General features: G+C 43.9%; 1 protein-coding gene across 1 annotated transcript in view; it reads right to left on the reverse strand.

Annotated features, from left to right (window-relative positions):
* The window catches only part of COL5A3 (collagen type V alpha 3 chain), a 598,884-nt gene that overhangs the window by 204,312 nt on the left and 382,565 nt on the right, over positions 1-12,007 (reverse strand). Inside the window, exon 25 of the mRNA XM_078650321.1 lies at positions 10,782-10,835. Within this exon, the coding sequence (XP_078506447.1) occupies positions 10,782-10,835 (54 nt within the window). The remainder of the gene's footprint in view (positions 1-10,781; positions 10,836-12,007) is intronic.

Below are 12,007 nucleotides of genomic sequence, written 5' to 3' on the forward strand. Positions count from 1 at the left end.
GAACTATGCACCAAACCCAGACCCGACATCGTAGATGAGCCACTGACTGACCCAGATGAAATTTTCTTTGTCGATGGCTCATGTGTAAGAGACGAAGTTGGGCAGTTGAGAGCAGCTTATGCAGTTTGTACAATTACTGGAGTTGTGGAAGCTGGGTGCCTGGAAGGAGTACACTCCGCTCAGGTAGCCGAGATTATTGCCCTGACACGTGCTTGCTTGGCAAGCAATCAAATTCGAGTCACCATATACACCGACAGCCAATATGGGTATGGGGTAGTTCATGATTACGGGCAGTTATGGTCTCAAAGAGGGTTCATGACCTCTTCAGGCTCTCCCATTCGCAATGGAGAGTTTGTGCGCCTGTTGTTAGAGGCATTGCAATGCCCAGCAAGTATCGCAGTTGTAAAGTGCACCGCACATACCAGAAATGAGGACTTTGTTTCGAAAGGCAATAGATATGCTGATGAAGTTGCGCGGTATTGCGCGGAACAAGGTTACTCTTTCACAGAGGTGGAAGTGGGTGGAATAAATGTAAGAACTGAATTAGCCATGATACTGGAAACTGTTGATACTTGGGATGAACTGTCAACCATGCAAGAAAATGCTCCTGATTCTGAAAAAGAAACATGGGAAAAGGCAGGATGTGTAATGGGTGAGACCCATTTTTGGGTCTCAGCAGACGGCAGAGCAGTGTTGCCCAATGAGATGGTGAGTCCAATGGCTAGACTCATACATGGTCCCGTACACTTAGGGAGAGATGCTATGCTGAGAGTGTTTAGACAAACTTGGTACAATCCTAAGTTTAGAATAGCAGCAGAAGCAGTGTGCCAGCGTTGTGTGACCTGCCAGCAGCTGAACGTAGGGAAAAGAACACCAGTTGCACTAAGTCACATAGGAAGGTCTGGAGGTCCATTCAATCGAATGCAGATAGATTTCATTGAAATGCCAAGGTGCAACCGCCTCCGCTATGTCCTGGTGATTGTTTGTGTGTTCTCCAGATGGGTTGAGGCATACCCTACACGTAGGTGCGACACCCTCACAGTGGCCAAGTTACTGCTCAGGGAACTCATTCCTCGCTTCGGGGTGCCGGCCTTTTTGGAATCAGATAGGGGAACACATTTTAACAGCGAGCTTGTGAAGATGATTTGTGTAGCACTAAACATAGATCAAAAGTTGCATTGCAGTTACCGACCAGAAGCCTCAGGAATTGTCGAGCAGATCAATGGCACTATCAAGGCCAGAATAGCAAAAGTTTGTTCCTCAACGACCCTGAGTTGGCCTGATGCCCTGCCATTGGTTCTCATGAGCCTTCGTAGTACCCCGGACAGAAGAACAGGGTTGTCACCACATGAGGTGTTAATGGGGAGAGCAATGAGGCTGCCATCTATCCCAGCTACTGCACTGTTAAATATCACAGATGATATGATCCTGGACTATTGTAAGGGGCTGTCTGACGCCATGCGTTCTGTGTCCCTTCAGGTGCAGGCTGCCGAGGTTCCAGCGTGCCAGGGCCCGTGCCATGACCTGTACCCTGGGGACTGGGTCCTGGTGAAGAAACATGTGAGAAGAAGCTGCTTGGATATTCGTTGGCGTGGGCCCTTCCAGATCATCCTGATCACGAATACAGCTGTGAAGGTGGGAGGCCTGCCCAATTGGATCCACGCGTCACATACGCGAAGGGTTCCAGCACCTCGGGAAGAAACAGCTCCTCTCTCGGATAGACGTCCAGAAGAGGACCGAGAAGCCATAGAGGGGGCTAGCCAAGCTGTAGAGGTGCCAGCGGAAGCAGGGAACGAGTCTGACCAAGCTGAGGACGGTCAGTACAACAGCGAAACAGAAGACGCTACAGAAGGAGAAAGCAGCTGGGAGTACGAGTCTGACCCTGACAGGTCTGAAAGAGAGCGAGAACAGACAAGAAGGAGAAGGAGTAGAAGGGCACGTGGAGAAGCTAATTGGCCGCAAAGAAGGAGCTCTAGCCTGAGGTCAACTCCAGAGTTAACCCTTCCTCCGATATCAGAAGACTCAGACCCAGAAGAAGGTGCTCAGGGCGCTGAAGCACCGGACCGAAGAAGGTCAAGAAGAGTGCGTGTGCCTAACAGAAGATACTCCACACCTGAGTGGACATATCTGGCGACAAATGTCTGTGAAACCGGAGACAGGGAGGATCCGAGCGGTGGTGGTGTCCAGTTCTGAGCCCATTATCACCGTGGAAATACGACTGTTGGTACCCGGTGTCGAACAAGAAGGGTCACTAACATTCATGCTCCCCAGACCTCCCCGCCTCAGCAAGTTAAAACACATGTTCCTTTCAGAATTGCAATTCCCCGACTTTGGTACAACGATAACTGCACATGAAGAGCACAATCTTCGTTTGGAAATACTGAACTATGCTATTGAAGCTGCAACCACTAACCTAATAGTAGACTGTTAAAAGACTTTGTAAATAAAACAAGCAGGAAAAAGAAGATTACCTAGCGCCCAGGAAGCAGAGAATTTTAGGGAACTTCCCTTGAGTTGATGGAGAAGGGCTAGGGTTGTCTTTATTGAACTGTTAAAGGACTTTTGCGAAGAAGGTTGTCAGCCTCCAGTTGTGTGGATTCGGAAGACAAAAGGATTAAAAAGAGACTGTAAAGGAACGAGAGGAAAAGAACTTTTTGCTAAGATAAGAGAGAGCCATATTGTCTGACGAAATGGAGGCCGGCACCCAGAACCGCAGGGCTAAATGTATAATAGGTACACTAATAGTAGGAGTGATAATATTAATAGCTTTAGTGGTAACAATTTCTTATGTAAAGGGACATGAGGAAGAGGTAAAGGTAACTGATGTGAAATCTGTAGAAACGCTTACACCTACTGTTGCTGGTGAGAAAAGGGAAAACACTCAAGAGAAAGCGTTATTGGCTGCAGAAGCCCGCAGGCTACACGTAGATGAGTCCCAAGGAGACTTTAGGTCAAATGCTTATGCTAAACTTTTATATGAATACGTGGATGCCATGGAGGTTAAGGATTGCTATGTCTGCATGCAGTTGCCGGCATCTGTAGATGAGGGTATTAGATACCATCACCTCCCTCTGACATATGGCATTACATGTAGCTTATTGCTTAGTATATTTTATGAGAGAGATAGTTTTGAATACTATTTCTCCAATTATGATTCAGTGTTGCCAGAAGTCCCAAATTATAAGCAGATGAACAAATGGGACTACTGGAAGAGTGAAGACAGATTGGCCAAGTTCTTCATTCCTTGGATTACCTTAGATACTTCACATGCCCGTAGAAATAACCTGACATGCAAGGTGTCAGAAGTCGAGAAGAAGTTCATAGGGCAGGTGGATGATCGTTACAGGAGACAAAAGATTTTGAAAAAATCAGGACAATGGAAAACAGATTGGACCGAGGAAGAGAAGGCACACAAGAGAAAGGGTAGTAGTGGTCCAATAGCTTTAGATAAAGCGCAGAGAGGAAAGCTATGTCTTCACCGAGCTAAAACGTATTATGAAAATGTATACGTTGGAGAAGTTGACTGTGAACATGCTTTTAATTTAGAGTACTACACTAAGGATTTCCTGAAGGGAATGCAAGTGATTCCAAATGTGTATTTTGTATGTGGAAGAAATGCCTACGTGAGACTACCTGACAACTGGTATGGATCATGTTACCTAGCAATTGTCTTCCCCAAAATATATCATGCACAAGACTTAGTGATCATTGAGGGCAAGACATCTTCGAGGGGAAGGAGAGATGTAGGAGATGCAGAAATGGTTGGAGATGTCTTTGGAGCTATGTTCCCTCTTTTGGGAGTAATCCTTAATGATGTTAAAATTAGACGACTGGCAACAGTTGTCGACAGGTTGTCTGCCAGCACTGCTCAGTCCTTAATGCTGGTAGAAGGAGAGATGCAATCGATAAGGGCTATGGTTCTTCAAAACCGTCTTGCATTAGATGTCCTATTAGCAAAAGAGGGTGGAGTCTGTAAGGCTTTGAAGGTCCAGGAATGTTGCACTTACATTCCAGACAATTCGAAGCCCCTTGAGAAAGTTATTAAGAACATAACTAATATTCACAAGGAGATCGAAGACTTGAGTAGAGAAAATGTCTGGGAAAAGGTGGGCCACGGAATGAGTACAGTTGGAGGGTGGTTTTCCACCTTAGGCAAAAGCTTTGTTTGGTACATCCTAAAGCCTATCATCATAATATTGATCTGTGGGATTATATTGTGGGGATTGGTGAGGGTATTCAAATGGTACAGAGCAAGAAGGTCAGAAAGGGCCCAAAGAGAACAGCTGCAGAGATTGGCTGCCATACAAGATAATCAGTACAGGAGTCTGAGGGCTCTGGAAGCGCAGAGAATGCCAGCAATAACTGCAGTTTAAATGTTAGTGATGACCCCGAGAGGTCATCAAAGGGGGGAACTGAGAGAGCGCAAACTGATTTAAATGTATGAGTACATCACACTTACCTGTAGTAAGCACAAATCATGAGGAGAAATGCCATGAGTGCTAATAGTATCTGCAATTATATTCTAAATGTATAGCTAATGTAGAGATTTAAGTAGAAGTGGAACTAATACAGAAATGTGTGACATTATATGACTTTATTAGACGTGATTATTTCTGAATCCATGTCGTGTAGCTGCTAAAACATAAGATGGTATGTGGTTAAAAGCAGAATGTGGTAGGCCTCAGGGCCAGAGCTGGAGCTAAGAGGGAAGGTGGTTCTTTTCACGACACAGATTGTATTAATGTTTTGGTCATTGCATTAAATAGGCCATGATATATAGAGATGTTTACTAAATAATAGAATAAGAGTATTAACATGCATTAATTAAATGAAGAAGTTGAATGCTATAATCATAATGAGAAATATTGTAGGCCTGAAATGTTTTAACGTTGATTTACACGTACATGTCTGGGCTGAGAAATGTTGCAAGCCTTTTTAGAAGTCTATGAGAGTTGGGTTCTTGGCTGCAGATATCTGTCTGCAAAGGATAAGGGGGGATCCAATTATAAATGAATGAATAGAGGTCTGTTCAGTGGACGGCCCAGACATGGAGGAGGGTTCTGGAATGTTTGAGGGGTATCAGCGGGCCGGAGAAGAGTCTGAGAAGCAAGGTCAACTCTAACGTATGAGGCCCAATACAAAGCATCATGGAAAAAGCCAGAAGCTACACCACGTGAGGGGCGTCTCGCAAGGGGCGTCTCAAATGTTGTTGACTGTTTTGTATTAGGGACAGCACCCCTGGGTGGAGTTAGAGCAGATACCTGAGGACCCTTTAGAGAGCGGATGGGTAGGCAGAGAGGGGTCATGACTGGAGAACTATAGGTTTTCACCAAGAGACTTAGAGTGAGTGACTTCCCTTGGGGGTCATTCACTGCTGACACCTTTGTTAGGTTGGGATTTGGTTAAGTAGGGATACCATCTAGAGCAGGGTAGGGACAGCCTAACCTTTGCGTTTTCCTCCAACCTAAATGAAGGAGAGATATGCGTCAATGCTGATAGCTTTATTATTCTTAGAACTTGTGTTAGTGATTTCTGTTGCTCGTCTGAGGGCTTTTCGAGAGCACATGTATGTAATTGGACCTGTGTATCTCGTGAATCTCATTCTGAGATGCCTGTATTTGCAGCTTATCATATCTTTACAATAAACTTTTGAAAGCTAGAAGTTGTTTGTGGTCTTTGGGAGCAGAGTCCTTTATTGGGTGAACTAACTTGGAAATAGGTGCACTTTCTTTCCTCACAGACAGGCAACAAAGGTTCAGTCGACCAGATCGAGGTTTGGATCAATAGATATAAGGTATCGATCAAAATCTCGCCCTTTCATGACCTTTGCTCTACATGTATATCCTTTGTTTTACGGGTACTTCTGTACAGCTGCGGCCCTTGGAGGCATTTCCGTGGGGCAGAAAGGCGGGGCGGGGGAGAGGCAGGGTGGAGGGTGGTAAACACCGGAATATGGATGATTGCAGGTAAGTAAACAATTAAATTAATAAACACAAATTTCGTAGTGCGCCCTGCATCGCATTTTGCTGGGTTGTCTTTGGTTGCATCCAGACAGTCTTGAAACAGCAAACAATAACCCTTCATGCAAATTATAAATAACTTTTCTACCTTTTTTGTTCAGCTGTATTTGACTATAAGTGGTCTGCAGGAAGGACATAGTGCGAGGTGTACAAGGAGCAATGAATCTCTTAACTGTGTTACTGAAATGTGATATACACTGTTCAACCGAAAAAGGAATCTCAGCAATGTCTGCATATTGTGTACACATCGAAGGTAAAAATACCAAATGATTCTCTGGACATAAAAGTGGAAGGTGTAAAAGGAGGACGAGGTACAGGGAACAATGAGGAACTTGGAGGAGAGAGAGAGTATTCATGCAAAGTAAGTATAGAAAATAAGCAGGTTGTTGCTTTTTTGCTTAACAATGCGAGTTGGATCAGTTATAGATAAATAAATCGAGTCCATGAGTGGAAACTGCACGAGTAGGGATAGAACGCAGGTGGGAAAGCAAGACGAAGGGTGGAATCACGGAGGAAGGGGAAGCAACAAAGAGGCAAGTTGGAAAACACACACGGGCACATGGTGAGGAGCAATATAGAGGGTGCAGGTGGGAGGAGGTTAAAAGAGGACACGGTGAGGGAAGCAGATGCAGAAAGAGCAGTAGTGGTTAACACCTTGGCTGCGGCTGCAATTCCGCGCCGGTGCTAGACATTCCGATCGCGGGCGTGGTCATGACGGCTCCCAGGCATCATCAGCACACGCCCACCGTGACTCATGACGACTGGGAGGAGTCATCAGCACCGAAAGGGTTAATTTGCTCTCATCATGCGGCAACTTCCACCAGTCCATTTCTCCTGTTAGCGCCGCCTAAAACAGAACCAACTACTAACCATGAAAGTGGGAAAAGGATGTGTTCTAATGGCAGAGCTGCCAACTGAGCTGGGGAACCAAGTTTGAGTCTTGGCGTAGGCTCAACATTCTGTGATTCTGGGCAAATCGCTTAATCTTCCTGTGACTACTATAAATGAATGTGTCCTTTAGCTTGTGCTCATGAAAAACACTGGTGTTGATGATTAAGTGCCAGTGCTGTGCACCGGAAATCACTGACTTCAATTATGCACCACGGAGCAGCCTGGATGGGGGTGGAAGTGAACAAACAATAAAGGGTGCACCATGGAGTCAAAGCACACAGGCGAGTGACTCGATGAGCAAAGTGAAAGCATTCGTAAGAGCAACTTGTAGGACAAAGTTGTGTAAAATTACATTTTTATAGTCTTGTGAAAACAAATGTAGAGAGAAGCCAGGCCTCCCATCCTTCAAAAGCTGATAAAAGGATCTCCATTTCATTTGGTCACAGAGACATTTGAATCGCTCCCAAGGATTGACAGCAAGCTCTGGTGAGCATTGCTCTTAACGAACCGTACAACTGTCAGCTAGGTATTGGAAAAGGTGTTGCAATTTTAGTGGCCATTTAAAAGAGTGCTTCAGGAAGCACCGCAGTCTGCATATCACATCCTTGTCATTCTCCTGCTAAATTGTAGTGGTTCATTTTCTACACTCGTTGTTTTTTGTGTGATGCTTGGATTTTTCACAATCCCTTCGAATTAAGTGATGCCATATTAATGGCAGCACCCCCACTCTGAAATTGTTCCAGTGCTACTGGAAGCAGCAAGGCTACGGCTTGGCGCTAGCATATGACCACTCAGAGAAGTGTGTATAAGTTGCAGAAATATATGAAATCTGAAAGGAAAACGCACCAACCCGGTCTTTCATCCTTCTGAGGGCTATTTAAGTTGTTAATGTCATACATTTGATTTGCTACCAAGCCCTTGGACTGACTGCAAGGCCTTCACAAATGCCTGTTAACGTGTCCTACAGCTGTCAGCTAGGCACTAACAAAAGATGTCTACCTCCCACCACTAGATAGCATTATTCGTACACTCACATTAAGACAGTCCGTGGTGCCTGCAACCTGCCTCAGGCTCCTTCTCCAGAAGTGTACTGTCGTAATTGCGTTCTGTCTCTCTCTCTTCTTCTTTTGTTTTAGCTTTCTTTTGGACTATACACTTTTAATTGTTTTTAATACGTGGATATAGTGTTGTACTACTTCTAGGACTTTATATATGTGATATAATACTTGTTTTTTATACATGAGGAATTTTTGCATCTCCCTCTTGATTAATTGATATGATGTCTAGGTAATACATAAACTTGTATAATGATATATGTGTTTTATATAATATGAAGATTTATGAATTCTGTATAATGACAACATTTGTAATGTTTCCAACATTTTTTTAATAAAATATAGGTGGCATTCCACTATTAGTCAGTGGTTGTCTTGTGGCATTGCAAATATTGGTATATGGGTTCATTGTATGATTGACATGAATGGTTTGTGGTATATTTGATATGATTGATTGAAGAATTATTTTGTTTGGGTACCAAAGGGAATTTTTCTTCTTCTTTGACTAAGCAATGCCATGTCCCTTTGGTATGTGGGACTTCTCTCTCTTTATTGGATAATGTTATCTGGGTCAGAGTCATTACTCCTGGCATAGAACACACACGTTAAGTCAGAATGTTAACAATTATGTAGAAGTAACATTTTCCTCCATGTATGCATGCAATACACCACTTCCCTTGACTCAGAAAACGTGTTAGTGTTTATGTTACAGGGTAAAATTCCTCCTATTGTATATTTCTGAAGAGCACACATTTTTTAGAGAATAGGCTACAAGCTAAAGAGTAATAGGTTGTAAGCAGAGAGAAAAATCATCCCAACTGGATTCTGGTATGCAGGGATACTCAACCAAAAAATCTACAGCTGTGAAGTATGAAAAAATGTTTTTACTAACAATTTGAAGGACATGAGCATAGAAATCAAATATTATCCAGTCCATCTTCCAGGTCTTCCCGTTTGTAGTCTATGCTTCAGTAACCCTGTTCTGCGTGCCTAGGCATGCTCTTAAAGCATAAGTTCTATGACTGCAGATCTCGGCTCAGCATGCTCAAGTAGTCACACAGTAGCCCTTTCTAGTGACCACATGGCTACCATGGTATGCACATGGGCCAACAAGTCCTATCAGGGGTTGCTCTTGCTTCACCTGACCACCCATATGAAGCCACAACTTACCCTTTCATTGAGGAGAATGGGGACATTGGCCATCCACCTCCAGAGCCATCAGCTTTGTTACAGGTATTACATTTCGGAATGCTAGGACAAAGACAAGAGCCCACTAGATCCAGGAAGATTTGGCTCCCGTGTGCTGTAGTGGTGTTCAACAGTACACAGGGAAGCAATGCCGCGTAGCACTGCTTCTATGTTTATGGCAAAGTCACCCTACCATATTGGCAGACATGTTAATTTGGGATACACAAACCAAATACATATTAACAAAAAAAAGATACGCTAATTAATGGCGGGGGGAGACTTACAATATTGAAGCCAATCTTTGCTACACCTCAATGGAACCATCATGGAGATCAAGCATCTATCTCTGAAAACGATTTTTCACATGATTTAACATGCTGGTTTTGAAGTTAGGAGCCATTTTGAATGCTGTTAACTACTAGTTAGTGTCAGAACAATCGTTCTAAATGTTTACGGATTTAGTTGATTAAACGAGCTCATATGTTGAAAATACGCATATTGCTCCCACTATATGTTTAATGATAGTTAAAGCGTCTTCGTTTTACAAGATGAGTGGGAGGATGTGGCTGGGGGGATGGCCTGAGAAGATTAAATGAACTACATGAAAAATGTATGTACTATCTAGATCAATGAAGCTGAAAAAAGGTGCTGCACTGTAGCCATCTTTTTAATTGGATCCCAATAAAATCAAAATGTGGCCCGAGTGATATCAGGCACGATCACAAAATAATGGCAACACTGAATTGAACAATCGGCGACAGGCATGTGTTGGCGCAATCATGCACAATGGCAACACTTAAAATAACAAGCAGAGCTGAATGGAAGGTGGTGGGGGGCGGACGCATGACACTGGGAGATTAAGTGTACTGCAAACAATGAGAGGTGCAGAAGTGGAACATGCACAGAAGACACGAACAGCAGGAGCTCACAGAAATAAGTTCACACCACTGACCATGCGACTGGAGGCTCACAAATGGTGTGGTACTGCAAAAAGGGAAAGAGAGCATCTGGGGGCAAGCAATAAATGTTGCAGGACCAATTCAAAGACAAAAAGAGTGTACATAACAAACCATACATAAACCAAAGAGTAGGAGGACATGTAACAGGGTCAGTAGTCATGAAAGTGAAAAACTCACTCAAAGGCAGGACTAATAGCAACGTTTTACCAATGAAAAGAAAGGAAATTTAACAGGCACAGGAAGGAACTAATGAAAAGCAAGTGAATACAGCATGTCTCAAAGACAACTCATGCGCGCTGCCTAGGCTCAACCTAAAAAAGAAGGAAAAAGGTGTAGGGGACAAAAAGTGAAATGAACAAGTAACAATGGGTAAATGAAGAAACAACAACAGAAGGGGGGGGAAAGGTGGCACAAAGAACTAGAAAGGAAAGATGAAGAATCAGGTATGTGGTCCAAAATGGCACAGGGAACAAGGACGGTGAAGGCACAGAGAACTTAAAGGAAGTAGATAGGATGGCAATGCAAACTGCTATTGGTCACTTGCATCACTCCTTACAAAATTGTCTATAAAGCACATTGTAGTATATATTACAACATCTTTATTCTAAAATAGCTGTGGGACCTAGCAACATCCAAGCTGTGTCCATGTTCACGCAGTGGGTACTTACCATTGGTCCATCTGCCCCTGCCAGGCCCTGCTGTCCTGCTTTGCCCGGTGGACCCTGTGTAAAGCATAAAAGGAGCATCTATCAAAGTCATGTTCAGAGAATGTGATACCTGTTAGGAATAATCACAGTTGTGTTTAATAGCAGCAATAATGACTGTTCACAGCCTAGTCACATTCAGCCTCTGCATGCATTTATTCCATGCCCTCTACCCTAACAGCATCATCAAGGAGACTGATGCCCGTTACAGATATGTCCAGGTGCACACCTTGCATTTTTGTCCCTCAGGGCACTTTTGTATCATTAAAGGGAATACAGAAGGGGCCGACCAATTGTATGAATTATGCCAGCCCACATTTAACACTAGTATGTTCACAGGGGGTTGTTCCTGTATTTTCATGGGGGCATGGTCTTATGCAAATGAAGAAACGTGGTGAAATTGTACCCAGCCCTATTACAGATGTGGGTGCAGTGCAATAAAGGTTGAACGCCACAAATGAGGTGTTGCACAGCCAGTGCACCCTCATGGGCTCTGCAGGGAGGTGCATTAAAACACTGCACCACCCTGCAGGGTGATGTCTTTCTACTTTTTTAAACAGAGTCTGTTATGCCTACAGTGAATGACCGAGACACGGTTTCAAACCACTGCCACCAATGCCCTGTCCTCCGTGCAGGCACAGACTTTGACCACAGGCATAAACTGTCAGAGTTTGTGCCTGCGCTGAGGAAAACTTATTTTTTTGTATAATCGGATGCACTATTGGGGTCCACTAGGCGTACCTAGTTAAACATGTGCAGCTGTGGAAACAGGGCAGCACACCAATTTGAAATTTGGGCCCGATGGAGTGGTTGCTGGAAACATCACTGAAACTGACAAAAAGTGTTGGCCACTAGACTTTCCATTAAATAGCAATGAATTCTGAACATTGCCATCCCTCAGATGGATGTAAAGTGCCAGTCATTTTGTTTTGTTAACAAGGAACCATGAGCCACCTGGAACTTTACTGAACAGTTGCACAGAACAATGCAAACATGACCTCAGCTGCAGCTGCGGTCGGTAGTTGGTGTACCTGCAGGGCGGTGAGGTGGGGAGGGGGAGGGGCAGGGTGGGGGGGAGTAATGTATGGATTACGGAGCTTCCCAGGTAAGTAAACATATAAATAAATAAAACGAATTTCGTTAAGTGCACTGCCTCCCCAAATGGGAAGCAGTGCACGTAACGAAATTAG

Source organism: Lissotriton helveticus, chromosome 1_1 (assembly GCF_964261635.1).
Source record: "Lissotriton helveticus chromosome 1_1, aLisHel1.1, whole genome shotgun sequence".
In the NCBI taxonomy this organism is placed as follows: domain Eukaryota; kingdom Metazoa; phylum Chordata; class Amphibia; order Caudata; family Salamandridae; genus Lissotriton; species Lissotriton helveticus.